This window comes from Chaetodon auriga, chromosome 12 (genome assembly GCF_051107435.1).
Source record: "Chaetodon auriga isolate fChaAug3 chromosome 12, fChaAug3.hap1, whole genome shotgun sequence".
In the NCBI taxonomy this organism is placed as follows: domain Eukaryota; kingdom Metazoa; phylum Chordata; class Actinopteri; order Chaetodontiformes; family Chaetodontidae; genus Chaetodon; species Chaetodon auriga.
Window position 1 is genome coordinate 10789909 of NC_135085.1, and position 27826 is coordinate 10817734.

Sequence of the window (27826 nt, forward strand, 5' to 3'; positions counted from 1 at the left end):
TTCCTTTCGAGAAAAGTCGAACGCAGTGAGCGCGCCACGCTGCCCAGCTACACCCAACAGCTATTTGTTGATGGTTTCTGTGCTGATTGTCTCGAGGTTTTTGTCTTGAAAGTCATTACAGAGACTGCAGTTGGCTGTAAAAACAATACGCGTCTCCTCTGTCACGGCTGTAATTTTGTATGGCCAACCACATGGCTCGGAGACGGTGAGGTCAGCCCTCCCTGCACAATGCCCCTTTCAGGCTCGCTGTCAGTGAGCTCTTTATGCTGCTCTCACTCGCCTCTGACACGTCTCGAGTTTCCTCCTCAGGGTATCTTTCTGTCCCTCCTTCTGTCACTTATTTTCTTCCTTGCTCTTTTGCTCTGCCTTTTTCTGTCCCTGTTTGCTTTTTCCTCTGTTTTCCTTTCGCTTTGTCTCTCTGTGAGACTCCTCTCTTTCCTCCGGTCAGATGAGCCACTCTTCCCTTTGCTCTTCCTCCGGTGAAACACAAGATCCTAGCCAGATGGGAGTCCTCATAAATTCCAGGCTTCGTGTCACACGTTTTTGGCTGGGAAAGACAAAACGAATGCATGCATGGCCAGCACAACAGCCGTTGCTGCCCGCCTCAGGACATGCTGCAGCAGGACAGAAAAATCCCGCCTGAGGAAACACTAAAGCTCACTGAGTCATCTTGTTAGATCTGGAAGGGGATTTATGATGTTTTACTTTACTGCAGCCTTTCTCAGGATGTCCTTGTTAAGTGTTACATCTAATTTGGATCTATAGTGGAAGATGAAAGCCTTTAAGACTCACAGGATAATGAGGGAATCTCCAATTAGAGGAAGTCTTATAATGCATGATGTTATCGTCGAAACTGTAGAAGCGCAGCCTGACATGGTCACAAGTGTGCAAATAAAAGCAGAAAAAGTAGGAAATAAGTTTGGCCATTGATTGTATTTATTACATTTGTACAATACATTCCAGCACACTGACCTTCATTATCCTTTTCCTCTTTTCTCTCTTTCACAAACCCCGTCTCTCTTTATCCCCTCTGGACTTTTCTCTCCCAGTCCTCTTCTTCCCAGGAGTTATTGCACCAGTTGCCCTTCCAGCCCACGCAAGATGATCTCCACTTCCTGTTCAAACATTTCCGGAGCACGGAGAGCGTGGCAGATGAAGATGGAGCACAGCCCACGGCCCCTGTCAGGCTCCGCTCACGCAGTCTCAGGTAGCTTGGAACAAGACGCCGCAGATGTGGGGACTGTTGGTTTGTCACACAAACATGTCTGGAACAGTGCACTCCACCGGGAGAAGTGACCATCGAAAAGAGCCACGCCTCTCTCAGCTAATGCTGTGGGTTAATGTTCAAATGAAGCCCTTAAAGATAATGTCACGAAGCCTGGAACTGGTTCACTGCTGCTTGTGTTGCTTTATGTATTACATACTGTTGTGTCATGGTTTAAAATGAGCAGTGTGCTTATTTCCTGGCTGAAACTAGTCTTGGAAGCTTGTGGTTCAACAGGTTACTGAATAGCTAACCTGTTGAACATCAGTGCCCTGAGTGTGAATGAGTAGGAGGAGGAGGAGGAGGAGGAGGAGGAGGAAAAAAAGTCATGATTGCCATTTGTATTTTTCATTATTGAACCAAAGTTTCTTCTCTGCCATTGCAATTTTCCTGGTGGCTAACGTTTACTTGTCAGTTCTTTGGCCCAGAAAAGAGGTATGGCTAACCATAACTGCAATGTGATGCCGTGCTGCTTTTGCTCTTGGAAAATTCTGCGGTACTAATTGAAGACGCTAGCTGTGGAGCTCATATAAAGCCTCCCACCTCCAGAGGCTTAAGGCGTACAATGAGCAGTAGTGGCAGACACCCTGCACCCTGTGCATTTTCCCTCTGTCGCACAGCTGCTTACCCAAACATGGATTTAAAATAATTTTATGAGAGACAAAATGACCTGTTAGCAGTGCTGCAGTCTGCAAAAAGCCTGCAGTTAGCATAAGTGTGCTACTTTAGTAGCAGAGCTATAAACAGAAATGTAAACAAGCAGTGTCACATTTGGTAGGATTGCTGCTTCGCCTCAAACCGAGAAAAGGCCGAATGTTCTGAAACATCTTTCGTGGACAATTATAAATAATGAAGGATGGAAGGATCTGAAGATGGTGGGATAATTATTTCATGTGGTTTCGGAAAAAAGACCTCTGTGCTGGTTACTAGTGATCCTCTGGATTAGAGTGTAGCATTTCCTCATCATGTAGCATTGCTGCTCTCATTAAACACTTAAACAAGCGCTCTTAAATCGCTCTTGTGGTCGGGAGTTTTGAGGTTGCTGGAGACTTTTGTAATGGGCTGTGGAGGGTGTTGGCAACATCTTGATGTGGTTGGGTTTTTTTTTCTGTGACGAGTCCCTGCCTGTGCCACTGAAGGCTCCAGTTGCTCTTAAGATATGTCTACTGTTCTAGGTATGCAGATGTGGTTGTGTTCTACTTAAAGGGAAGAGGTCACAGTCCTGACTTGTGAACAATAATGTCTTAATCATTTCTTGATTTAAGCATCTTAACACCTGAAAATGCAAACTGGTCCAGTATATAGTCAAGTCAAATTAACCTTTACTTTCAAGTTTGAAGTTCGTGCATATCAATGGTGCATATACATCCAGCAAAGAAGCACTTTCTTTCCGATGGTTTGTAGATTTGACCGCACATCAGTTGAGATTCCACAAACCCTCTAATCACTTCATCTTGTAACTGACTTATGTAATGCTGTTAAAAACACATCTAAATTACTGCACGTATCGACTATGGAAATAGATGATTGGCAAGCGTCTATGTGGCTCTGAAATAGCTCCTGAGGGTGTGTGAAGCATTTCTTGCTGCCCTCAAATAGTTCCCAAGGGGTTAACTGTTGCTATTGCCCTCAAATAAAAACCACTGCTGTGCAACTGCTGTGGTTACCCAGAAATAGTAAAGAGCATGTCACATGATGATATTGTTATTTGTAGCATGTGATGTATAGGGGCACCCAGGGTGGCTGTTTTTAACATTTGTGATGACAGTACACTGATTTGTAATGTGCACGGGCGGTTTTAAAGGTGCGCTCTTGTAACTGAAGCCCTGTGCACACAACAGATGTGGTCACGGATACTGCAGACGAGAGCCTGATCTCAATCACATTAGTGTCACTTTCAAACATGCGAGGTGGCCGTAAACGCTTGTCAGTCAAACATTTGCTGTTTACAGCAGTTTTTAAGATTGACATTGTTTTATGGCTTCAGTGGACCTCTTTGTGTGTGTGTGTGTGTGTGTGTGTGTGTGTGTGTGTGTGTGTGTGTGTGTATATGTTGATTTTAAAAAGAGCAAGTTAAGCACACTTCTGTAATGTGAGCCTCTCCCATCAATCACCAATGAGTTCCTTTGTTTTAATGGGATTCAAATGTAGCACTAAAACATTATTACCTTTATCTGTGCAAAAGTTATGATATGATCTTTACTGCTGCGTCGTGTCTCTGATCTACATCTCTGTTTTTCTCTTTGACCTGGTTGTCATCCAGCCCCGGACGGACCTGCGGAACATTTGACAATGAAATTGTCATGATGAATCACGTCTATAAAGAACGCTTTCCTAAGGTATAGTCAGTACCTTCCTTAACCTTCTTTTCTCGGCTTCTCTCGCTCTCTCTCTCTCTGGTCTGCATTTGTAAAACATCTTCAGTGGCACAAATGCATCTCTGCGTGATCTATAAATGTGTGCATGAGTTTTTGTACAGATGGAAATAAGCGCAGGAGATTTTAATGCTCCTGGCAATGTCAAAATCTTGCCTCACTCACCTGCCGTGGGCCAACTTGAAAGAAATTGTTGCTGTTGTCAGTGTCTTAAATGAAGTCTTCCATCTTGGTTGTTTCCCAGGCGACGGCCCAGATGGAGGGTCAGCTGCTCGACATCATTGCAGAGTGCTCCCCAGGCTCTGCTCTGCCCCTGGCTGATGGTGTGCTGGGATTCATTCAGCACCAGCTGGTGGAGCTCGCCAGAGACTGTCTGGACAAGTCCCAGAAAGGCCTGGTCACCTCCAGGTACTTTGTGGAGCTGCAGGAGAAACTGGAGAAGCTGCTGCATGAGGTGAGTGTTTCTCATCTTTAAAAAAAAATGTTTTTCCATCTCATATTTGGAGAAACAGTTTGGTGCCTTCCCTTTTTTCATCATTATTCAGCCGTGCAACTGTTGAGCCAATGTTTGTTCCCTCTGAGACATCATCAGTGGGTTTCTGATTGCTGCTAGCTCAGATTGCCCTCTGGGACATTGCATGTTATACTTGTGCTTCCCTTGGAACATTGGATTGAAACTGCCTGTTTGATTGGCTCTCATTCAGCACTGATTCCAGTTCACTGGCCAGTAATGGTGTTGTCATTTTATATTATTACAAAGATCTATGTAGTGGTCAAGTCTTTGATTATGTAATGATTGATTACATAACCTTTCCAGCAACAGTTTTCCTGCAGGAAATGCTGCTTCTGTAAAACAGACCACGGCCTCAGACCCCGAATGACCTTCTGTTTTTACTCAGAAAGTTGGATAAATTAACATTAACATTCATTTTTCTTTAAATAATTGTGCTAGTTAGTGCAGTCAATGTGCTGCTTTCTTGTGTTCATTCACTGGTTGAAACCATCCAACAGTACAGCAGGGATAGACATTATTTTGTCTATAATTTCCACTAAAGCCACGTTTCTATAATTATTCTTTCATCTTGCCACAAAAATAATTTTCCAGCTCAGTAAGAGTGTATTTTAAGCCAGTGGTCCCCACTGTCACATGTCAAATGTTTCAGTTCGCCCCTGCGTTTGCTCGTGTGCTGCTGGAAGTTTAGTTGTGGTTTCATAATGCTTTTTTTTTCGTGAGAACTGTACCTTTTCAAAGCAAATCTCCAAATCTTGTAGCAGGTTTTACAGCTGACTAACCTGAACTCTGTCTGACATCACTCTTTCACCACATCTGAACCAGACTTTGAACCTGCTGTTTGACCAAGGCAAGGCAATGTTAGACTAAGATATGGAGACAATGAGTTTGCCTTCGCCAGTGTTTTCCATTATTTATGATTCTAGCGAGGCAGCGAACAGAACTGAGTATTGATGCAAGATGTTGAAATAGCAGCTCTGATCCACTGAATCACCAACAGATAATGTAAGACGTTGAAATGCATGCTAAAAATAATATGAGCCAGACCAAAGCGCAGACAGCCTCTGTGGATGAGCCGTGCTGCCTTGTGCCAATTGGATTAAGCCACAACAGTAATCCATCATCCTTTTGTCCTTTGCTGATCAGGCGTATGAGCGTTCAGAGAGCGAGGAGGTGACCATCATCACCAAACTGGTCAAGAAGATTCTCATTATCATCTCCAGGCCAGCCAGGCTCCTGGAGTGTCTGGTAAGGCTCACTGGGATGCACAGTAGTGATCATAGGTAAAGGAGTGACGCAATGCGAACGTGACGCTTGACAAAGTATCTGTCCTTCCAAATGCAGATGTCCCAGGTGAGTCACACACATTGATGATAAGGTGTCGTAATGATAGTTTCTGCTGGAAAAATAACACGGTTGTATGTAGGAATAAGCCAGCAGTGAGTTTACCTTGCCAGACAGGATGGTGTTTTGAGTTGTAGTCCTCTGTAAGCCATTTAACACTGACCGTAGATGTCTCGCTGATTATTCAGGTCCTAAAATTAGCCCAGATATTTATCCCATCGGCTGTATAAGTCAAGGAGAAGTAAGCTGGGTTCCCTTCTCAGCCTTCTTCTTTCTGCTCTGTCATTACATTTTAATGGTGTTCCCTGTGTATTTTTTTCCTGGTGTGTAATTTGTGTTTCCTTCCTTATTGTTGTATTTTTTTTTTTTAGTGAGTGCTATTTTTTTGTTTACAAAAAGACACGGTCAGCTACATGATATTTAAAATACAGTGAAACACGTCTTTCCTCTCTTTTCTCCAGGAGTTTGATCCAGAGGAGTTTTACCAACGTTTGGAGGCTGCAGAGGGTCAAGCCAAGGTGGGCCAGGGCATCAAGACCGATATCCCCAGATACATCATCAGCCAGCTCGGCCTCACCAGGGATCCTTTGGAAGGTGATCTTCCTTTTTGATTTGAATATTTTGTGTAATGAACTTTGCATGTAGGCGTTTTAGAATACTCTGTTTTGGATGAGTTGTGCTGGATTGGGTGTGTATGACAAATTGATGCCACAATTAAACAGGTAATTATCTCCATTGATGTATTTAATTCATTCAAGTATTGCAAATCAAAGGAGTTAATATCCACTGGCTCAAAAGCACGTTCAACATTTTACCATCAGATTTGATTTTATGATGTGACATGATATATAATAATAATCATATGAGAATTTTAGAAAAAATAGATTACATGGGGAAACTATGATGCGAATCAAACTATCCCTGCTGCCATTTTCATGTCTCCTCTTTCTGTTGCTGCAGGAAATATTCTTATTTTTATGTAGACTTTTGTCTGTTAAAATGTTTTATTGCTTTGAATGAACAAATTAAATGTGGGACATCATTTATTATTCACTGCACTTAACTTACCACCACTTGCACTGTACTGTCTTTGCATTTCCTGTCTTAGCTGCTGCCTTAGTGTTGCTGAGTCCTTTATTGTCCAATTACACAGGTTGTGTCTGTGGTCTGTTTGAAGAGAACATTAAAAATACTTTGTGTACAGAACTACATGTCAGGCTCTCTTTCCCCAGTGATATTAAACAGAGAACATGTGCCTCTTAACTGAGAGAGAGAGAGAGTTTGAACTGTGTGTCTGCTGCTGTTACAGAGATGGTCCATCTTGAACAGACGAGTCCAAGTCACAGAGCAGCCAGCAGAGACTCTGATGACACTGGAGAGGCAACACCCATACAGGTATAAGCTTACACAACGCAGTTATATAAAGCAGTTCTAATTAATTGCAATGTGACTCAGGATAAACAGTGGTGGGTGAAGTAAGCTAAAGATAATGGCAGCCGTGCTGGAGAAATGTAAACTGTCACAACACAGAAGGGGATGCTGGGATGGATCCGGTTTAAGCAGACACAAAGTCCTCACATTGTCACAATCAAGTGCTGAAGTGCATGGAGTCATGCTTTTCTCAAGTAATGCAGCAACTGAATTCCTCTTATTTTCCTTCCCTTTTTTTGAACGGGTGTGATTCAGAGCCGAGCAGCCTGTACCCCTCCTCGCAGGAAACCACTGGAGAGCGACTTTGAGACCATCAAGCTTATTAGCAACGGCGCCTATGGGTGAGTAAGACAGACTTCTTTGTTGCCGTTCGACTGACTCAGTCTCTTTGTGGACGCCGCAGAGAGTCCAATAAAAGCGGAAAAGAAACAACTAAAATGAGGATGTGTTGTAGTATTTTTGTGTTTACACTTAGAATTTGTCTGGGCAATTTCATTTCAAGTCTGACCTGATGTTCACTCGTAAGTGACACATATGTTTCCTCATCTTTTTTCTCGCCTTCTGTTCCTTGTAATATCTCTCCCCCCCTTACCCGTCAATCCCCGATAAACCCTTCGATCCCTGTTCTGTAATTTTTCCTTTTTCTCCTCTTTTGTCCCTTTCTCTCCCCCTCCTGCCATGCAGGGCTGTATTTCTGGTGCGCCACAAAGAGACCCGACAACGTTTTGCCATGAAGAAGATCAACCGGCAGAACCTGATGCTTAGGAACCAAATCCAGCAAGTGTTTGTGGAGCGAGACATCCTCACCTTTGCTGAAAACCCGTTTGTGGTTTCTATGTTCTGCTCTTTTGAGACGCGGAGACACCTCTGCATGGTCATGGAGTATGTGGAGGGTAAGGTTGGTCAGAATTGCCCATGTGGACATGCTAAGATGAAGTCTTCTTATTAAATGTTTGTTTGCAACAAATATGGCACACAGACTGTATTGATAGCACTTTAAGTTTCCTTGTAGTCTTTTTATGCCCACCTACTGTAAACACATTGTCACACACATTCAGAAAGCCGAAACAAAGCATGAGACTGTTTGTTCTTTCAGGTGGAGATTGTGCCAACCTGTTGAAGAACATTGGTCCTCTGCCCGTGGACATGGCGAGGATGTATTTTGCAGAGACCGTCTTAGCTCTAGAGTACCTTCACAACTACGGCATCGTACACAGAGACCTCAAGCCTGACAAGTGAGTCCTCATTTCACATTTTACATTCTTTCTATGTCTGTTCTCAAGCAGAGTGTTTTGAAGCTTTCATCATTTTTAGACTCACTGCCGTCTTTAAAAGACGGGCAATCTTTTTGAAGTTGGAACAGAATTTTGAAAAACGTCCAGCCTTTGATATGCCTAACGGAGTCTGAGATCAGTGTTTTGGGATAAGGGTTTGATGTAACACAGAACATTTCTCTGTTTCCTTCTTCTGTAGTTTGTTAATCACCTCCATGGGACACATTAAGCTGACGGACTTCGGCCTGTCAAAGATTGGTCTGATGAACATGACCACCAACTTGTACGAAGGACACATTGAAAAGGACACCAGAGAGTTCATCGACAAACAAGTTCGTCTCTTCTCCTCTGGTCTTCTCTTTGCCTTGCTGTTGTTTTTGTGACCTAAACTAACATCAGTCTTTGCGATCCTTTTCTGTTTTTCCTCTCTGCAGGTGTGTGGCACTCCAGAGTACATCGCTCCAGAGGTGATCCTGAGGCAGGGCTATGGGAAGCCGGTCGACTGGTGGGCTATGGGCATCATCCTTTATGAGTTCTTAGTGGGCTGTGTGCCTTTCTTTGGAGACACACCAGAACAGCTGTTTGGTCAGGTGGTCAACGGTAAGAGAATCGATGCATGCAGTTTCTCTGCGCAGAAATATTGCAGAATACAGGTTTAATTTTTAGTTCATTCAGGCCCCTGGGCTGTGTAGATGACACTGTAGATCACTGGTATGTGTTTCCTCGTCCAGATGACATCATCTGGCCAGAAGGAGAGGACGCTCTGCCTGCTGATGCTCAGGATCTTATCACCAGACTGCTGAGACAGAGCCCTCTGGAGCGTCTGGGAACAGGTCAGCGGCAGTGTGACTGATGATGAATGGGTGGACGAGGCCCTCTGGAGTGGAGCCTGCTGGGTTCCAGTTTGTACAGCACTGTGACCTTCTGTGGGCCGAGAAGAAGAAGCACAAACAGCTTTTATTGTCAGCTTAAATTGTTACAATTTTCAGGGCCAGCCATGATGTGGGGGGATTTCATTAGAAAGAGTCAGTACCAGTCGGATGTGGAGAAATGTGAAGTTTTGAAATAAAATCAAAATTTTAGAATATTTAAATTTGGTCTTTCACCTTTAAAGACCACATTTCATTTTGTGGCTTAATTCAACAGAACAGCAAATACTCACTTTAATATGACAAAGCTGTGATCATGCAGGTTAATAGTGCAACATTTGGAGTGAGACAGAGCCACTGTAAACAAGAGCTGAATGGTAGAAGATAGATAATGTGATAATTGGTCAAAGCTCATGAGAGGAAAGTCATCTCGTCATTTTGCCAGAAGCAAAGGGTTTTAACGGAGACACTGTTCACAAATTGGCTGAGTAGCTGTAAACCAGCAGACATGCAAGACACACCTGTTTGTCTGATTTTCTTATGTATTTTTTCCCCTCCAGGTGGAACCATGGAGGTGAAGATGCACATGTTCTTCCTGGGTCTGGACTGGAACGGCCTCCTGAGGCAGAAAGCTGAATTCATACCTCAACTGGAGACTGAGGACGACACCAGTTACTTTGACAGTACGTGCCAGAAGAGCGAGATTTCTGGACAAACACACACACACACAGACTAAGTCAGAATGTTGATGGTGGTTTTACTGTAATACAGAACCGTTACGGTATTTATATGCATTCTAATAACCAACCTGTTAATGGTGAATATGTGTTCCTTAATATAAAGTGCTAGTGTCGCCCTTTTGTCATTATTTAACACACTGTGTCATTGTGTCTCTCACAGCCCGATCAGAGCGCTACTGTCACCTTGGCTCAGATGACGATGATGAAACGAACGACGATGAATCATCTCTGGAGCTGCGACAGTTCTCCTCTGTGGCCCACCGCTTCAGCAAGGTACTTGTTACTGCTCTGCTCTGTGGTCTTCACCTATAGGATGCGTGTATGGCGCTATTAAAAGATGTATCTGACTTTAATAACTCTTCGATTGAACAAAACATTGGAGCGAACTCTCTGATCCTCCAGATATCTTTATTAAACCCATTTTCTTCTTAAACTGTAGGTGTACAGCAGCACAGAGCACTTGTCCACCTCCACGCCGTCCAACCAGAGCCTGTCGTCCTCCGAGCGAAGCCACAGTGAGGAGAAGGAGGAGCGATGGGAGGGCAGGGGAGTCCTCTCCCCTGGCGATGGATACAAGCACTCTGCTGGTGGAGACAGGAGGGTAGATGGACACAGGGGGAGGTGAGAGAATGATGTCCTTACTATGAGAGGAAAAGAATCACAGCCGGCCTTCGATGTCGCCTTGTTAGTCATGAATTGAATCTTTTTGTTTCATACTGTGTATAATAAATCATTCGAAATGATAAACACTGCAACTTCAACCAAGTCTGATCTGATCTGCTATTGTCACAGGGAAATCATTGTTGTTACTCACAGTTTTACATAAATGTATCCATAGCCCAGATTGTAAACGAAGTCCTTCAAGTTTTTACTGAAATCCTGCCGGTTTCATGTTTACTGTGTCTCCCTTCGCAGTCTGCGTCCTCGTGCTTCGTCCAGCTCCTCCCAGTCAGAGCGCAGCGCCAGCCCGCTGGTGATGAACAGCACTCAGAGCCTCGACATCATGCCTCGCTTTGCCATCTCTGCCGAGGAGGAAGGTGAGACCGAAAAACAAACCGTACATCCTCTTCTTCTTTGAATTTGCCGATGCTGACCCTCTGTACATCCTGATTCTAGACGGGATGGTTTCCAACCTGCGGCGCATTCGGCTCCGGAGCAACAGCACAGGCACCAGGCCGTCCTTCCGGAGAGGGGCGTCCCGACGCATCGCCCACCAGCTGGAGACCCCAGAGAAACCCAGATCCCCAGCTGGCAAGGTCCCCAAGTCTGCCTCCGTCTCTGGCCTGTCCCTCATCATCACACCAGGTAGGCAGGTTCATTATAAAGTCTTGAAATGTTAATGATTTGTAACTATTTTTTGTCACGCCCTAGTTCCCATTGAAGCTGGTATAGATTCACATTCACTTGCTCAAATTCCAGCCATGATCATGTCTTTTGGAGGCATGGCTGTCATTTGTTTATAATTGGTAAGATTATTCATGTGTTTACAGTGCCCTCTACAGCCTGATGCTGTGCAGTTTACACAATAACGCCATACTACTAATACTATGGCCAAAGATAATAGAATCACTTTTTTAACTTTTAACTTAATCAGTTTTTGAACTTAGAATTTTTCATAGAATAATTAACCTTACTTGTTAGCATTATTATTTTGGTAGTATGTAAAAGTAGTTTTATCAAATACTGAATGCTGTAAAGTAAGAAAAGAAGTGGAAACTATCCATAAACATTCATCTGATGACCCTTTAATCACCTTCCTCTCCTGATCCAGATGACTCAGCAGGACCTCCTACGAGCCCCAAATCGTCCTTGTCCCTGTCATCCAACCCCTCGTCCAGAGACTCGTCCCCCAGCCGGGACCTCTCTGTCAGCATCAGCTGCCTCAGGCCCCCTGTGGTCATCCACAGCTCTGGCAAGAGGTTCGGCTTTGCGCTGCGAGCTATCAGAGTCTACATGGGAGACAGTGACGTCTACACTGTTCACCACATGGTCTGGGTACGTGTCCTCATGTCAGGTGTAGCTGGTGGTGTTAATCGTGTATTCTGTATAGTCAACACATTTACAGTTTAATAATGAAACTTAGCAAAAATTACGTTAAAACAAAACAGCTTTCGTGGCCTTTAGATTTCATTTCAGATGGCCATTAATGGTGGCGTAACGTCACTTGACAGTATGTACAGAGGTCAGCACGGACAAAATTGTATGCATTTTGACTTGTCTAATGCTGTGCATGAACGTGTTAGCGCTCATACTTGTTATTTTGTCAGTGAGCAGGTGAACCAAAAACACTGGTTATAATAATTGCATAGGTGAAACATTGTCAGTCCTGATAACAGCTGATTAGACGGTTGCTTGAGTGCTCATTTTGATCAGAGGTTGTGTGTTTTTGTGTCCACAGTGTGTTGAAGACGGCAGTCCAGCACACGAGGCAGGATTGAGGGCTGGTGACCTCATCACTCACGTCAACGGGGAGTCGGTCCAAGGACTCGTTCACACTGAGGTGGTGGAGCTTCTGCTCAAGGTACGAGGAAACCTTGAATTTTGAATATTATTTTTCTGCACTCATATTTTTTGATGATCTCTGTGATCACAATGTGTTTTAAGGAAGGAAAAGTCTAAATGATTGCTAATGCAAACATACTTTCTGTAAGTTAGAACATATGCTCCTAAGGCCTGGATCAGACTACACTAATCTAGCCAGATTTTTTAGATGAATTTGTTGTGGCCAACAAATTACCATCTATACACGTGTACTGTTAAATGCTAAATCACCTGTCGTGCAGTGTCTGGGACGCCCTACGACACCCCAACGCATAGACTAGCATGTCAGAATTTTTTTGTCTGGGCACGTCTAGTGCGACATCTCCCACGACATGTTCTGGAACACAGTCAGGTAACCATGGTGAAGAGGAAGAGGAGGAGGGATGCTGTCAGGTGGGACAACGAAAGGGAGGAAAATTCATTGAGCTGTGTCAACAGTACACCTGCCTATTTGACGCTTCCTCAAAGGAGCAGGACTGAGTCAAAAAAAAAGACAAATATTGGCGAGAAATAGCAGAAGCTCTTCATCAGCCCGGCGAGAAGCTGCTGTGCTGTCATAACATCATCTCCAGTCCTAACTGCAGGAATATTCTTGTCATTACGAATTCCAGATCAAACATGAAGTAGCCTGTTTGATGTGGCCAACACAGCCGAGCCTGCTCCTTGAGAATAAATAACTGTGGAAATAAAATCACTATATGTGAAACTTGTATCTGTTGTAATCGTTATGTGGATGCTGCCCAGGAGATGTAGAAATAATGACAGATTGAGCCGAAGTTCACACCGCCTCCTGCATTTGCTTTTAATGTTATAAAGCATCTACAGCCAGCATCACACACAACACTTCTTTTGTCATGACTGACAGTTGCTTCACCCGCCTCCCCAGTGACCTCTGAACTCGTGGGTGGTCGTGAAATAAGACGTGCTGTGATTAGCCGGGGTCGTACGTGTAGTCTTGCCACCCAACCGAGACACGGCACGAGTTTATGGAGCTGGAATTGTTAGATCTGACATGGTGACCATCAACAAAGACAAAAAAATGTGTAGTCTGATCCTGGCATAAGAGACTGAATGCCTGTGTGTGTATAGTTGTTTATGCTAATGAGGTGTTTTCAACAGAGTGGCAACAAGGTGACCCTGCAGACGACTGCACTGGAGAACACTTCGATCAAGGTGGGCCCTGCCAGAAAGGTGAGCTACAAGGCCAAGATGGCCCGGCGCAGCAAGAAGAGCAAGAGGAAGGACGGACAGGACAGGTACATGAGGGGAGAATGAAGTCATATCTGCAGCATTACTGTTTGACTTTTGGAGCTCCTGCCTGAAGCTTAGTATTAGATACACTGCACTAAGATTGTACCTATTTGTAGCTTGACCTTAAATGGCTCATTCTGGACTTAAAAGAGCGAGATGCACTAATGACACTTTGATCAAAATCCAGTATTTTTGGCTCACTGAGAGAGAATCTTTGTACTTGAGTAAGCAAAGCAAAGCAAGCAAACAATATTATAGACAAAAGACACGCATACCTGACACTTCTCACCTCTTGTGCAGCCGACGACGGAGCATCTTGAAGAAGCTGTCTAAGCATACGCCTCCTCCACCCATGCAGAGCAGTCGCAGCTTCTCCTCAGGTTTCCACCAGTCATCTAGTGACAGCCTCTCCGGCTCCCCCACGCAGAGTCTCTCTCCTGGGCCTTCCACGCCTTGCCGCTCCCCTGCTCCTGACCACTCCGGAGGTGAGTGAGAGTGTCATGTGTCATTTGCGACCCAAAACCGAAGCTGTCGGAGCTTTGTGTCTTATTTCTGAACTGTTTTCTTTCTTTCTCTTTCAGATTCAAGTTCTTCTCCTTGCTCCAGCTCCCCAAACTCGCCTGTACCACAGGCCCGTCCCAGTTCCCTGCATGTCTTGGGTCGTTACACCAAAGCTGGTCGCTGCAAGTCCACCAGCAGTATCCCTCCTTCACCGCTGGCTTGCATCCCACCTCCTCAGCCCCTCTCTCCCCAGTGCTCTCCATCCTGCCTCCCCAGTCACCCCAAGTCCCTGCAGGGTTTCCATGGAAAGACATTATCCCCTCCCACTATTGCTCGCCACTCTGTACGTCCCCGCAGTGCAGAACCGCCACGCTCACCGCTTCTCAAGAGGGTCCAGTCAGCAGAGAAGCTGACAGGAGGAGACAAAACAACAGGGGGGTACCATGGAGATAGGAAGGCCTACAGCACCCGCCGCCACACCATGGAGGTGCCTCTGTCTGAGGGGGAGGGGCCAGAAGACATGGAGGGGGACACCGCCACCGGATTCGTCTGTGTCGGTGAGCACGGCCGTCAGGGGCTGTATTTAGGGGGGCAGAGAGGCCACCAGGACATGGCCAGTGGAGCCAGCGAGCACCACCGTTCTACCGCCTCGCCACAACACCGTGGCAGCAATCACCACTCCAAAGAAGTGGTGGTGATGAGGAAGCTGGCTCTGTCGGAGCGAAGGGACTCCTTCAAGAAACAGGAGGCCGTGCAAGAAGTGAGTTTTGATGATTTGGAGGAGAGAGAGGCGACGCCGAGCCCGGCGCTTCCCGTCACGCAGCCGAAGGCATTCAAGGCGTCCTGGATCAATTCGGCCCAGTCAGAGTCCAGTGTGAAGCTGGAAGAAAGAGGATCACAGGGTACAACAACACAGCAGAGAGCCAAGTCAAGAGGCAAAGAAGGGTTTTAGCTTAGTCACAATGCAAAGGATGATAGGTCAGCGAAGAGTGTCAGTCAAGAGGAGACTGACGCGTGAAGAGAAGTCTTTGACCTGCAACTGTACTTACATTTGAAGGCCTCGCGTGTGTGTCCAGAAAACTGTGGCCAAGTCCCAAATCATCACAAGCAACTGCTTGAAGACATAAGAGCAAATTAACATCGATGTTCCTCAGTAATATATGCATCCTGCAACACTGTTAACAGAATAACGACAGCCAAACTATGTTTACTTCCTAGTTGCTTGTTTTCTCACTTGGTTCTCAAATCACTGTGGCATCTGGAACTGATGTATTTTGTAAATATTTTTGTTTAAAATGAAGAAACTTATTTATGACTTTTTATGCTCATCTTGTTTTTCGGTTGCTGAAAATGCCTTGGATGCTTCAGCTGTTCTTAGTTCAGGAATCGCACAAAAGAAAAGCCACGCAAGGATTTCTCAGTCTGTTTTTACTGAAGGTGCAGAAAGGGGGCAGGTAACATCAGTCGATATCATACCATTTGTTCTATACCTCAATGCCTGTCTAGAAGTGGGTGTTGTTTCCTGTTCAGATTGGGTCCTTGAAACACACTTAGTCATGTTTGTCCTGCAACATAAAATGTATTATACGACTGCAGGAGACATTCTGTGCTGCCTCTCAGTAGAAATGTGTCATCGATCCCGAACACAGGCCTTGTATAAACATTTTTAAAGGACAAAAATATCTCAATATTTGGAAGTATAGCTGTGGTGCCAAAGCATGGGTTAGCCATAGGAAGCATTTTAAACAGAGGTACTGTAGTTGTACATAAGAAGCTTCATGCATGGATGGGCTCTTCTCCCACTCGCTGTCTGTCTTAAAAAAAAAAAAAAGTGCGTCATTGCTGACACTCCTCCAGCGGTGGTTTAATCCTGATCAACATACAGGTGTTTCGATAAAGCTGTTGTCTCTGTCCTCTAATACCTTGTTGAATCAAGCCTCCGTCCAGCTCCTTACGAACCTAGTCTAGCTGATGTGTTTGCACACGTTGTGGTAGCCGTATAACAGTTAGAGCACATTTAAATTTCAGGATGATCTCCTTCTCTGTGGGATTCAAAAATTGTACAGTGGATGCAACAAACAAAACTGGCTCCCTTGGCTGTTTTTTTTTTTTTTTTTTTAAGCGTGTTATGGACGAATGTTTACATTTTAGTGCAAATATGTGTGTGGACTTGTCATGGTTTTGTTAAATTATTATGAAAAAAAAGTGAATGACAGGGAAATCAAGCAGAGGCCCTGAGTGGATGAAGGAATGAGTAGAGGTGATTTTTTTTTGTACATTTTGATATGGAAACAGTCTTGTTGCAGTACTAATAACCTATGCTGTTGATGTATATTGTATAAACAATGGTGGACCTTATAACAGCTGTTGGTGGTGTTTTTTTTTGAAAGTGACCTTGTAAGGGTAGATGGACTCGTTGTGTAACGTCACGTATGTGGCAGGGTCTGGATCTCACGCTGCGATCAGCCTCAAAGGATTGTGCATGCGTCACATCCCAATATAATATTCCCACAATCTGACAAAAGGGCCTTGAATTCTTTAGTTGGATGTTCAGTCACCAATCTGAACTTTAAAATGAGAGTTTTGTCCGGAGATGTGAATATTTGGGGTTTGGCTTTCAGTTCTATGTTCTTTAATTTCTGATTTTGTTCCCATTTTGAAGGGTTTTTTTGTTGTCTTCATCCAGGAACTGTTTGGATCAGTTACCACAAATTGTTTCCAGTCTTATTTCAGATGGATTTGTTACAGTATTGCACCTGTTCTCTTAGTTTTTATGAAGACACACATTTGTGATTTGCAGCATTGAAGGAACTTACTGTGGGAATTTATAATGGATGTTTAGCACATACCAAGCCTTGAACAGTGGTTATAGATGATGGGGGTTAGGGTTAGAAGTCTGTTCGTTGTACTTTGGGAGGAAGAAAACTGTGTCTGTAGGATTTATCACTGAATATCTGATGCAATATACATCTTGGTATGTTCTTGGGATTTGATCTTTTTATTTTGTCACCCTACCAAAGCATGACCTGAAGTCGTACCATCATGTCATACTTTTTTTTAAGTCACGACTCAGCAGTACACACCAGCAGTTGGGCATCACACATCAAATGAAGCATCACAACAACTCTTCTCATCTGTTTTTGCCAGTGTGTGTAAGTGTGTGTGTGATAAACTTCACACAGGTGCTCAACTGTCATTCTCCAAATGTTCCACACTTGTTTTGGTGTGTTTGCGTGATAAAGCTGTTGCTCCCCATTTGACTCCTTGTCCCCTAATGACAAACTGGCCTTTGTGAAATTCCTCCCATGTGGGTGTCTGATGCAGACTGGTGTGACATTGTCTGTTTTTTTTATCGTCTTAACAGTGCTTGAAATAAATGCATTGCAAAGGGACTCCAAAGTCCAGGACTACAATGTGTGTGCATGTGTCATTTGTCCCTCGTACAACAATACTTGCAAACTTACGGTACCATAAACAATCATGATGTTTCTTTGTTGTGGTGGTGGTCAAGTATGGCAGTCACTCTACACTGATCAACACGTAAATACTACAAAGATTACTCTGTTGTTGTAATAATACACTTGATATGAGACTATTTTGACTATATATATGAAATCCAGGTTTACAGCCCCTCATGCTGTTTTGATATATTAAACCTAAACCAGCTATGGAGCTGGTAATGTGAAGAGGAAGATGAGCTGGAGAAATGTTTAATCTTTAAATAAGGGACTGGAGCTTAATATGAGAAGATGTCCTGTAACCCAACATGGGATCAGACACAGGTTTAAACATGTGGTTGAGCACTTTTCTTTTTAATATGAACAGGAGTCCTCGCAACAAAGAGAGCTGAAAGTACAAGGTTGAGAGGGGAAAATGCAGCCCTTCAGCTTAAGATTGTCAGGTTCAAATTTCCATTATGGGCCGAGGCCATCCGGTGACCCCTCACTAATCGTTCGGACTTTTCCGGCGCACTTCGTCCCTTTCCGCGCTCTTCATATTAGTTCCCACGCACTCTCCTTCCCTGCGCCGTGCTGAGCTGGAAAATGGCTGTGTAGGGGAGCAGGGAGTCATGAACGGGAAAAGAAAGAAAGAGCGAGAGAAAGAAGGCGAAGCTAGAAGTGAGCACAGGCTCTGCTAGAAGTTTAACGCACCTCGAGGAGCTCTCGTCCGCAAATACGACAGTACACGGACTCTGCCTGCCACTTTGAAGGCTTAAAGCGCCGCAGCCGAAAGTGAGAAGAGTCAAGAAATATCCGCGGGTGAGTTTTTCCAAGTTATTGCACATTTCCAGTACAGCAAGGCAGCAGCCACTGTACTGGAAAATGGTGGAAGCGCTGCAAGTGTGCTCAACGCACGCAGCTACACACTGCTGACTTGAGTCCTAAAGTTTCAGGACAGCGTTTTCTTTTACGCGTTTAACGTTTTTTGTTTTTTTTTTTGCGCAGCACACTTTGCGCTAAAAGGCAACATTTATTCTTGCAGCGTGTTGCTCGGCGCTCGCGCTTGGCGACAGTTGCTCGCGGAGCCCGTTAAGTTCGTGAAACGGTTTAACATCTCTTTTCTAAAGCTGCTTTACACTTGAATTATAGTGTCGGTTTTGAGTTCGTTGTTTATTCTTGTTGTGTTGTGACAGTGCAGTAAGGAGGCCTTTTAAAACAGCCAGCAGCTCTTTAAGTAGTCACTTCATGCGGAATTTAAATCTCCGAGGTTAGAGGGGTATTTTTTTCTTTTTTAGCTAAATGCTAAAATTAAAATATTTCAGATGCTGCTAACTTTGAGAAAGTTGTCCTACACAGCAGACAAGCCAAACTTGGCAGTGTACTCGGTGTGTACATCGGTAGCCCACCGTATGTTACACTGTAACAGTGCCTTTGCATTGATTGCACACTGAGGCCATGCAGTGCGGAGGCCTAACATAGCTCAAGGCCTGACATGATGTGTGTGTTGCACCCCTGGTTTGAGGATTTGCCATGCATCTAGGAGTTTTATGGAAATTGTATCACATGCATAATAAGACAAGCCACTTGACTGTGTGGAGATCTCCCCCCACCCCACCTCCACCCTCTCTTGTAATTACTGAATCCAGCATTATGCAACCAAATGTCAATCCTCCAGGACACTGCTTCATCAGCGTGAAGAGTGACTTGCGGCAAAGTCTTTATTCTTCTTCTAAATGTCTTAGAATGACTGGCAGGGCTTGTTTTACTAAAAAAGAAGTGGGGATTCACAGAATGCCAAGTGTCACTTCTCAGAGGGGCTGAAGACAGCTCACCTCAGCTTCCAGCAGACGTGGTGCAGCTGTGGTTATTTTTGTTATATGTCCTTCAGCTGGGGGACCCAGTTAAACTGAAATGGTGTTATTTGATCAAAATAGCAACAGAATACGACTTTAAGGACAGTTTTTAGACGTAGCTGCTCTGGAAACGCTGCAAACTCTGTGCTTGGATTCGTACCCAAGAAAAACTAAATATCTTACAGTTACAGTGTGAGACACTGTTGGCAAATGTGCGATGTTTGCAGCCCAAGACAAATTTCCCTGCGGGACGATGAAATGATGTCTTAACAAAAGCACGATTTCCTTAACTTTTCAGTGAGTTAAACAAGCCGTGTGGGCTCCGTCGTCGCTGAGTACAAATCTAGTTGATTACTTGTCCACTTTTTGGACACGTCGGTCAAAGATGTGACCAGTTGCTGTCAAGTCCTGACAGGGGTTAGGAATACGTCTCTGACTTATTGACTGGCTTCTTTTTCCTGTGCTTATTGCTTTGATCCAGGATTAACATTCAGGTCATAAAACATTTTTATGGAATGTCAAGTAACAGACGGATGAATTGACACGTTAAATTAATCTGAATTCATCGCTGACCACGTCAAACTGGTTCCTTATTCATCTGTCTGTGTCACAATGGGATTAGTCTTTGATTAGCTTTGTCACTGCTGTGTGTTACAGTGGAGGCCTCTGTATGCTACCTGCATATATCCATGTTTAGGCAAAATAGAGTTAGCTATGGAGGTGCCGGGGTGCAGTTTTGTGCATTCGTATGTGACTTGTGAGGCCTGAAAGGGTATTTGTATTAATAAGCAAAAGACGTGCAGTCATCCGAGTGAAAGGGACAAGCATGAGGCGTCCATACACACACACACTGCATGCTCGCTACGCAGCAGAAAAACTTGTGGTATTTTCAACTAGCAGGTCTATCAGAGTTTGTATCTTTGCTGCAGTCAAACTGTTAATCGGCGTGGTCGTATGGACATTTGAACAGGCCAAGGTGTTGAATTTCCTGCATCTTATGTCTTGTGTTAAACACAGCGAGTCCTCTTTAACTGTGGAGCCCTGTGGTATATTTGACTTTGCAGAACAGTGCCGTCTCAGTGCCACATAATCTTCGTAGCAGATGTTTCTCTTCAGCAAAGTTAGCTTTTCAGCTTCGTTAAGGACAGTTAGAATTCAGATGAAGATAACCTAACTCATGAACTGCCTAAGCCCCCATTTTAGGCTGAAAAACAAGTCCTCACAAACTCCTGTGTTGTTGGCTTGTCCTCGCTGCCTGTGGCGCAGTAGATTTTTCAGTTCCATGTGGACAGATGGCCCGAGGCCAGGATGCATGCGTGGTGGCTCTGTAGTCAGCTCCTCATCAGCAGGGCTGCATACGCAAACGTTAAAGCAATAACTGTGTTTATTTACATTAAATGTCTGAATTGTGTACAGTGCATTTGTGTCAGTGAAAGTCATTTAAGGACAGCAGAAAACTGACACCTTTCTTTCTTTCTTTCTTTCTTTCTTTCTTTCTTTCTTTCTTTCTTTCTTTTTTTTTTTTTTTGATGCATGAAATCCATAAACTTTCTGAGAGTCATTAATCCATCCGCTCTTTCTGCAAAATAATCACACAACTGTTGGCTGATATTTGGATTGGATTTGCCTGGGCATGTTTCCAGCAAACTTTCAAAGACATGGTTCACCTTATTTTACATTGACCTACACACACGTGACTGTTGACAAAAGCAAAAAAACAAAGTCAGAATTGATGATATTGTAGATTGAAAAGTGAAAGACGATGTGCGACACCCTCAGGTCTGCAGGGAAACCTGTTCCTCCGCGATGGTAGCTGATAGCTGGGTGATTGATTGAGAGGAAAAATGAACGACATACTCGTGACATAATCAGGTTTGTGTAATGTTGGTATTTGATTTAATATATAATATATAGAGCTAGACAGGTAAATTGACCAGGCTGATACATCAGCTGATAAGAGGTTGTTACAGATATTTCATTAGGGAACAAGAAGATAAGTAACAAGACACTGCAGGACAGAAATGCCAGTTAGGTTTGAGGTGATTTAGGAAGGACTGACGAGTTCATTTTTAAACTGTCGAAAGTCCCAGTAAAAGTCTAAAGGGCTCCTCGCACGAGATTGTTAATGTCCTGTGTTAATGTTATTAATATTATACCTCAGGATCATTATTGGCATCAGATGTCCAGTATCAGTCGGGCTGCGCTGATAACAATGTGAAGCAGTAGGTGGATATAAAGACGATAAACTCACTATCAGAGATTTTCCTCCTCGTTAATACTGTGGTATTTATAACTCAAAGATCTCTGCTTTTCTGTTTGGTTTTTCCGCTTCATGGCAGTATTGTGAGTTCTGCATCATTTTCTCAACTGATTTTCACCCACTCCTCGTATCCACTAACGTATGATCTGTGTGTAGTGTAAACAGTGAAGGGCCGCAACAAACAGTTATTTTCCAAATTGATTTATCCACCAGGTATTCTTTAAATTCATCGTTTGGCCAGTGTTTTGTCTCGTTTTCCGATGTTTTGGCACTTTGACTCCTCAAAAACCCCAAAGATATTTATTTTACAATGGTACAAAACAGAGAAAAGCAGGAAATCCTCATGTTTGACGACCTGGAAACATCAATGTTTGACATTTTTGCTTGAAAAACAACGCACTGTGTCAGCTCTTAAGAAGTCCTGGTCTTTTAATGTGTAAACAAACAATGAAATACCTCGTCATTCGCATACGAGTATTAAAAAACAATCAACAGTAAATACATCTTTTCATCCAAATCATATCTGTTCACCAAAATCCAACGATGAAACACACACACACACACACACATGTTTGGCATGTTGGTCTTCAGCCATGTCAGTAGCTCTTGTTTCACTCACAGTGTTAGTGATGCTCTGAATAGCTTATTTGCCATTTTACATTATGCATACTGGTGTATAATGAACAGGTCAGAGCGCCACTGGCTGACTAAACACATCAAGAGTCATTTGATGTCTGCAGACAGCGGAGGACAAAATCCAAATGCCATTTTGAGTTCAGTCTGGGTCTCACTTTCCTTCATACTTAAGCAAAATTTCCCCAAACAAGGAATCAGAAGAACAATGACTCACATCTCTTTAAATTACTGTTATGTTATAGTTTGTTCACCAAATATTGCATCATGTCAAAGTTTCTCTCACTGTTCTGCTTCATAAAGGCCAAAATGTATTTTCCCTTCTTTTGATGCATCTAATCGTCACATTTATCGTCCCCTTAACTGAGAAAAACAAAAATCCTCTCCTTTCATCTCATTGCACGACTTCAACATGACTCATGGAATTCTCTCCAATCACACGCAGGCTTCGGTGTTTCCATGTTGTGCTTTTCATCATTATCCTGTGGCAGATTTATTTGCTTTAAATCATCGCCTCGTCAAAGGTGACGAGCGAGCGCTGAGGTTGCACAGATGAGAAAAGTCAAGTGTGTGGGGGGAAAAGGTGGACTTGTTTGGTTCAGATGTTTGATCACTGCCTAGATACATTTTCTAATATTAGAACATTTCCTTGATTTGCCCGGCTTCTCTGGTGACTGCTGAGCACATGGCCACAGCGGCAGCCAATCAGAGTGCAGGATTAGCTTTCCCTCTCTCTAGCAACAGTGAGTTACTTGCTGCCTATTCATTAATTATTTTCCTGTGGTCTCCCTCAGCCGTGTGGACTCTGCTGATAGCAAAGTGCTCCGTCTCTCAGCCTCACTCTGTTTTTTCACTGCTTTCTGTCGCTCTCTGCTCTGACTGAATTAAAAGTCTCATAAAAAGGATGGATCCAGTGACGCTGAGCTTGCCAGCTGCTGCTGCTGCCCCGAACTGTGAGCTACTACAACACTATCAGACCCGGACTGTAACAGAGATGACTCTGCTCTCACCTTGCACGACTTTTTCTTCTCTGGAACTAAATAATAAAAAAGGATTACTGAATGAGAGCGCTCCCCGTGCGCCGCCTTTTCTTTCCCTGGGTCTTCGTCTTGTTTTTGCCTCTTTTCTGCAGCAGCGCTCCGACTATAAACAAATAAAACATGGCAACTGGGAAAACGACTGGACTTTTTCGCTGGCTGAGGATTGGGGGGGGGGTTGTCAGTTGGAGGCAAGACTCTGTGTGTGTTTGGGGGGTTGAAGAGCAGGTGGAGAGGGGAGGGAGGGGGGTTTAGGGTTGGGGGGGTGGGGGGTTTATGGTGGTGTGAGGATTGCGGGCTGTGGTTGGGTATGCCAGTGCCACGTGTCTAGCCTGGCACCTCTTGCTTGTCGACTCGAAGGATGTTGGACCGAGAGTGTGGCTGAGCCTGTCCGGCTTCTCTCTGAACCAAAAGTGGGGTGAGTGCTGCACTCTGCTGCATCCTGTTATCACGATAACTCTTAAACCTTTTTTTAAAAAGATGATATTCTTTCTCACGAAGGTTTGCAGTTGATATGCGTTCGCTTTCCGAATGTCGTGGGGGGAGAGAGGATAATCTAGACTAAGGTTCGAAAGCATGCACTTTGCTTTTCAAAGATGCAAACCGGAGGTTTAGGTTTATTTTTTATGCTCTCACCTAGTTTTATTGAAGCGTCTGCAATGCATCACACAAAACATTGTCCATTCACGAACGTTTACAGAATGATTGCACAACATCGGGCCTCGGAACCAGGCCTGTGGTTATTTGGATTTGGACGTTTTGAGAAATTGCCCCAAATATCTCCTTCCTCTGCCATACAAGACCAAAACTTCCATCCACCTTCCTGTCCCTTTCTCCCTGCCTCTCTACCTGCTCCATCTCCTCACTGACATCCGTTCATCCCGTCCAGAGAGGTTAACAGGACCATTGTCCTTGGTTGGTCCACAGACCACAGATGTCGTACTTAATCTGGAAACCCTAATCTCTCTCTCTTCCTCGCTCTGTCTCATCTCTCAGTATAGTTGCCATTTTGAATTTCAACTTTATGGCATTTTCTTTTCATTGCCCCACTCAAATCTCAAATGGCCAAAAGAGATATTGATGATTTTTCCATGTTAAAATCGTGTTTCCAACCCCCGGAAATTAGGATTTTTCAAATGGATTCGATCAAACTGTTTTACTAGAACCTCTAAGACTGATAAAATCCAGCCTTTCGAAACTGTTGTGTTGCTGTTAAATGGTAATAATTGCATACTTGTGCTTGCCATTTTATCGGGCCTTGCGATCATCTTCATCAGGGAACATTCATTATGGGTCCATGGATAACCTCTGTGCTGTAAATAGACGCTCTGATACGATTGACTAGAAGGAGTGTGATATTGTGCAGAGAAACATTTCTTTTTAAGTGGTATTCTGTGATATTGTGCCAGGCTTTGGCTGCTCAGTTGACTGCCCATTCGGGATTCTCATCTGGAAAAGACTTGGTACAGTATGATTTAGCTATTTTGACAGAATGAAGCCGAAAATATTTCTGAGGCAACACAGAGCTGCCTTTTTTCTCTCCTACGGAGAGGGAACTGTTGCAAAGGGTTCTGCATGTTTCAGAAAATTCTGGTTAACCCACAGCCGTTAGTTTCTTTTGCATGCTCGTTCTGCGAAAATGTTTTCTTCGCCGTTTGGCATGAATTTCTTTCGGATTCGTGCTAATCGCACACGTCGTCGTGTAAGTTCAAGGGATGTGTATTTTCACAGTGAAACTTTTTGTTCCTGTGGAAACTGTGGTGCGTCAGTTTAGGCTGTGAGTGTGTGAATGTGGAGGCAATGGAGGCTCCTGTCCAGGGACCCAGTCTGCTGTTGGTCATGACGCAGCAGCATCATCCGATCTCTCTGTCCTAACCGAAGACTGCACAAATGCATGGAGCTGCCGCAGTTCGCCATTTTCATGCAGCGCTTTAAGCTTCGTTTCACATAGATATGTGCCGCTTTACTTCAGGCTCCTTATCGAATAGACAGCAATTAATGACAGTCAGTTCGTATTTTTCATGATTGCGCTTTTCGTTTTTTGTTGTTTTTGAGACTAATTTCAAATATTTTTTTCCTCTTTTCCCCTTTCTTGGTTTCTTTGGGGTTTTCGTGCCATGCAGGTCGGTCTTAATCCCAGTCCATGCTGGAGCCTGTGAGAACGGAGGAGGATTAAAGACCTTCCCACCCTGCCGCTCATCCTCCAATCAGACCACTTCAACTGACCGCGGGGAGCCAACGACGCAGGGCCCTCGACTGGCAAAATCTTTGACCAGGCTGCCCCAGTAGCACCCAGCCAGCAGGTTTTCGCGGCTTGAAAGAGCATGTTGCCAACGCTCTCCCTCTGCTCCATCATCTGGCTCAACCGGGGTATCAAGCTGAGGAAAGTGCACCAGTCCACCAACACCGGTCAGGTCTGAAACCGCTGCCGCCTCAGACGTAACAGCAGCAGAACGTGACCTTATCAACTTTTGAAAATGCTTCTAAGCTTCGGGTGACTCTCCCTCCTCCCCTCACCCCCCAGAGCCGCCGTACCAACACCAGAGTTTAGTGACTCAACAGCCTTTTTGGTTTCTGAGGAGGATTTCTGTATAGCCGAACCCTGTCGTTGCAGTGGGACTCGGGCTGCACCATCTAATCCTCTCTTCGGTGGCCATTTTGATTTTTGCCTCCCTAACAAAATGGCGGCGGAAGGTTTTCAGTACCTCGCCCTCTACGCATTTACCAAGGACCAGGAAGAGGACTTGGATCTGCAGCCTGGAGACCTTCTGACAGTCAGCAAGGCCTCACTGCTGTCAATGGAGAACTACCAGGAGGGCTGTGTGGAGCAGCCTGAGCGCCTCGGCTGGCTCCTCGGGTACAACGAGCGCACCAAACAGAGAGGCGACTTCCCAGGGACGTATGTCGAGTATGTGGGGCCCGTCAAGATGGCACTCCCATCAAGTCAACCCAGATCCCAGCGACCCCTCCCTGCTGCTCCGAGACCAGACTTGTCTCAAGGTAAGAGTCTATTAATGTATGTTATACTCTGTCACACGGTGTTTCCCCGCAGGGAAGCAGGAACCATTTTTCCAGTAAATTGTAGAGAACAATTCGCTCGTAGCTCGATTCGGTTGCAAATTTAAGGTGACCTCAAGATATAGTTTTGCAGTGTTGTACGTAAAGTTAGAGTAAAGTTTGTTTGAGACACCAGCGCAGAAGTTAGCTGATTTCTCAGTGTGTTAATTAACGGTTGAACATTTTGTTATTGCAGCGTGCTGTCTGTTGATCTTATTCTGAAGCAGGAGCTTAAAAATATCATCAGAATAAGTTATTACATAATTGAGAAGTCATCCAGTCGTGCCGAAAGCTTCCAAATGAAGAACAGCAAGAGCAGTTAACTCAGGCTAATTTATACCACGCTATGAATGGAGATCTTTGTTGGTCTTTATTCATATGAGGAAGATTATGTTTTTATAAAGACTCTTTTTCTTTGCAATCAAAAAATAGCTTTATTTTTTGCATTTTATTTTTTATTTTTGGGTTTGTTAACGCAGTCTCACGTAGAGGACCAGACTATCTGCAAATGCCCAAATGCAAAACAAAAAATGCACATATTCAAAAGCAGCCACTGGCTCTTCTTCTGAGTTTTGATAGGGATCTCACATTTGGCAGTGACCTCAAGATGACCCTTTAATCTATCCTTAAAACGCGTCATAAGCCTTACCTCTTTGGAAGCACAGCTAACCAAACTCTCTGCTGAATAATAAAGGGCTAATCCATCTGCTTACTGGACTCTCCTGTACAGGTCTGCCATTTATTCTGTCCGTCTGTGTGGTCCCCTTTACATTCAGCGTTAACATGTGTCTGTGGCGTCCAAACTGCATCTGGGCTTATCTGCACAAAAATGCCTGCCTCTCTTTCACTGTGTCACTCAGATGTTTAACCTGTTGAGTGTCATTTTGAGGAACACTGCTGTTTCAACAGGCCCGTTCGTGTTTTGTGCAAAGTGTTTTTTAAAGACAGTGTCTCTGAGATAAGTCCTCTGTTCTTTCACACCTCTCTGCACTCCCGTGACTTTGAGAAAATAGACAGGCATGATATTTATTCATAATGGTAAGAGCCTGCTTTCAGCTGCGACAGCATCCAACTCAAACATACACTTGGCATGGACCGGTTGATCTTAGCGAGCTCGACTTCAAGTAAAAACTATGATTTGTCACCCGAGTTCTTCCACACTCGCAAGATTTCCATCATTTTCTCCTCATTTGCATTCCCTTCCTTTTTGGCTTCAGATGGTAAATTTATTGCTTCCTTGGGTGGGATGCCAGAGAAAAAGGTGCACAGGGCCAAAATAGATAAATAAAAGTTTTAATATCATTCTGCATATGAAACCATGCATTCCTCCTCCATCAAACGCTTTATTCTCTGTTATATCCCTGTGCTTTTTTTTTATGACAGATGGGATAAGTACCACTCTGAGCATGTAGGCTGTGAACTCTGAATTACCTCTGGTTGAGCCA

At 44.1% G+C, this 27826-nt stretch overlaps 2 protein-coding genes across 4 annotated transcripts in view; both read left to right on the forward strand.

Annotated features, from left to right (window-relative positions):
* Positions 1 to 17514, forward strand: part of mast3a (microtubule associated serine/threonine kinase 3a) — a 30057-nt gene extending 12543 nt beyond the window's left edge. For both annotated transcript variants that reach the window (XM_076744229.1, XM_076744227.1), the window contains 22 exons: positions 1050 to 1207; positions 3528 to 3603; positions 3884 to 4093; positions 5297 to 5398; positions 5956 to 6088; positions 6804 to 6889; positions 7181 to 7266; positions 7610 to 7818; positions 8022 to 8160; positions 8399 to 8531; positions 8634 to 8799; positions 8931 to 9032; positions 9629 to 9751; positions 9969 to 10081; positions 10248 to 10429; positions 10724 to 10845; positions 10925 to 11113; positions 11580 to 11803; positions 12207 to 12329; positions 13469 to 13605; positions 13901 to 14085; positions 14182 to 17514. In XM_076744229.1, the coding sequence (XP_076600344.1) occupies positions 1050 to 1207; positions 3528 to 3603; positions 3884 to 4093; positions 5297 to 5398; positions 5956 to 6088; positions 6804 to 6889; positions 7181 to 7266; positions 7610 to 7818; positions 8022 to 8160; positions 8399 to 8531; positions 8634 to 8799; positions 8931 to 9032; positions 9629 to 9751; positions 9969 to 10081; positions 10248 to 10429; positions 10724 to 10845; positions 10925 to 11113; positions 11580 to 11803; positions 12207 to 12329; positions 13469 to 13605; positions 13901 to 14085; positions 14182 to 15053 (3870 nt within the window). In that variant the 3' untranslated portion in view covers positions 15054 to 17514. The remainder of the gene's footprint in view (positions 1 to 1049; positions 1208 to 3527; positions 3604 to 3883; positions 4094 to 5296; positions 5399 to 5955; positions 6089 to 6803; positions 6890 to 7180; positions 7267 to 7609; positions 7819 to 8021; positions 8161 to 8398; positions 8532 to 8633; positions 8800 to 8930; positions 9033 to 9628; positions 9752 to 9968; positions 10082 to 10247; positions 10430 to 10723; positions 10846 to 10924; positions 11114 to 11579; positions 11804 to 12206; positions 12330 to 13468; positions 13606 to 13900; positions 14086 to 14181) is intronic.
* Positions 17515 to 18111: 597 nt separating this feature from the next.
* pik3r2 (phosphoinositide-3-kinase, regulatory subunit 2 (beta)) overlaps positions 18112 to 27826 on the forward strand; it is a 28170-nt gene continuing 18455 nt past the window's right edge. Inside the window, exons 1-2 of one of the 2 annotated variants that reach the window (XM_076746033.1) lie at positions 18112 to 18360; positions 25448 to 26324. In XM_076746033.1, the coding sequence (XP_076602148.1) occupies positions 26006 to 26324 (319 nt within the window). In that variant the 5' untranslated portion in view covers positions 18112 to 18360; positions 25448 to 26005. Of the gene's footprint in view, positions 18361 to 23079; positions 23743 to 25447; positions 26325 to 27826 lie in introns of those variants that run through there. The other variant, XM_076746032.1, reaches the window with a different exon arrangement.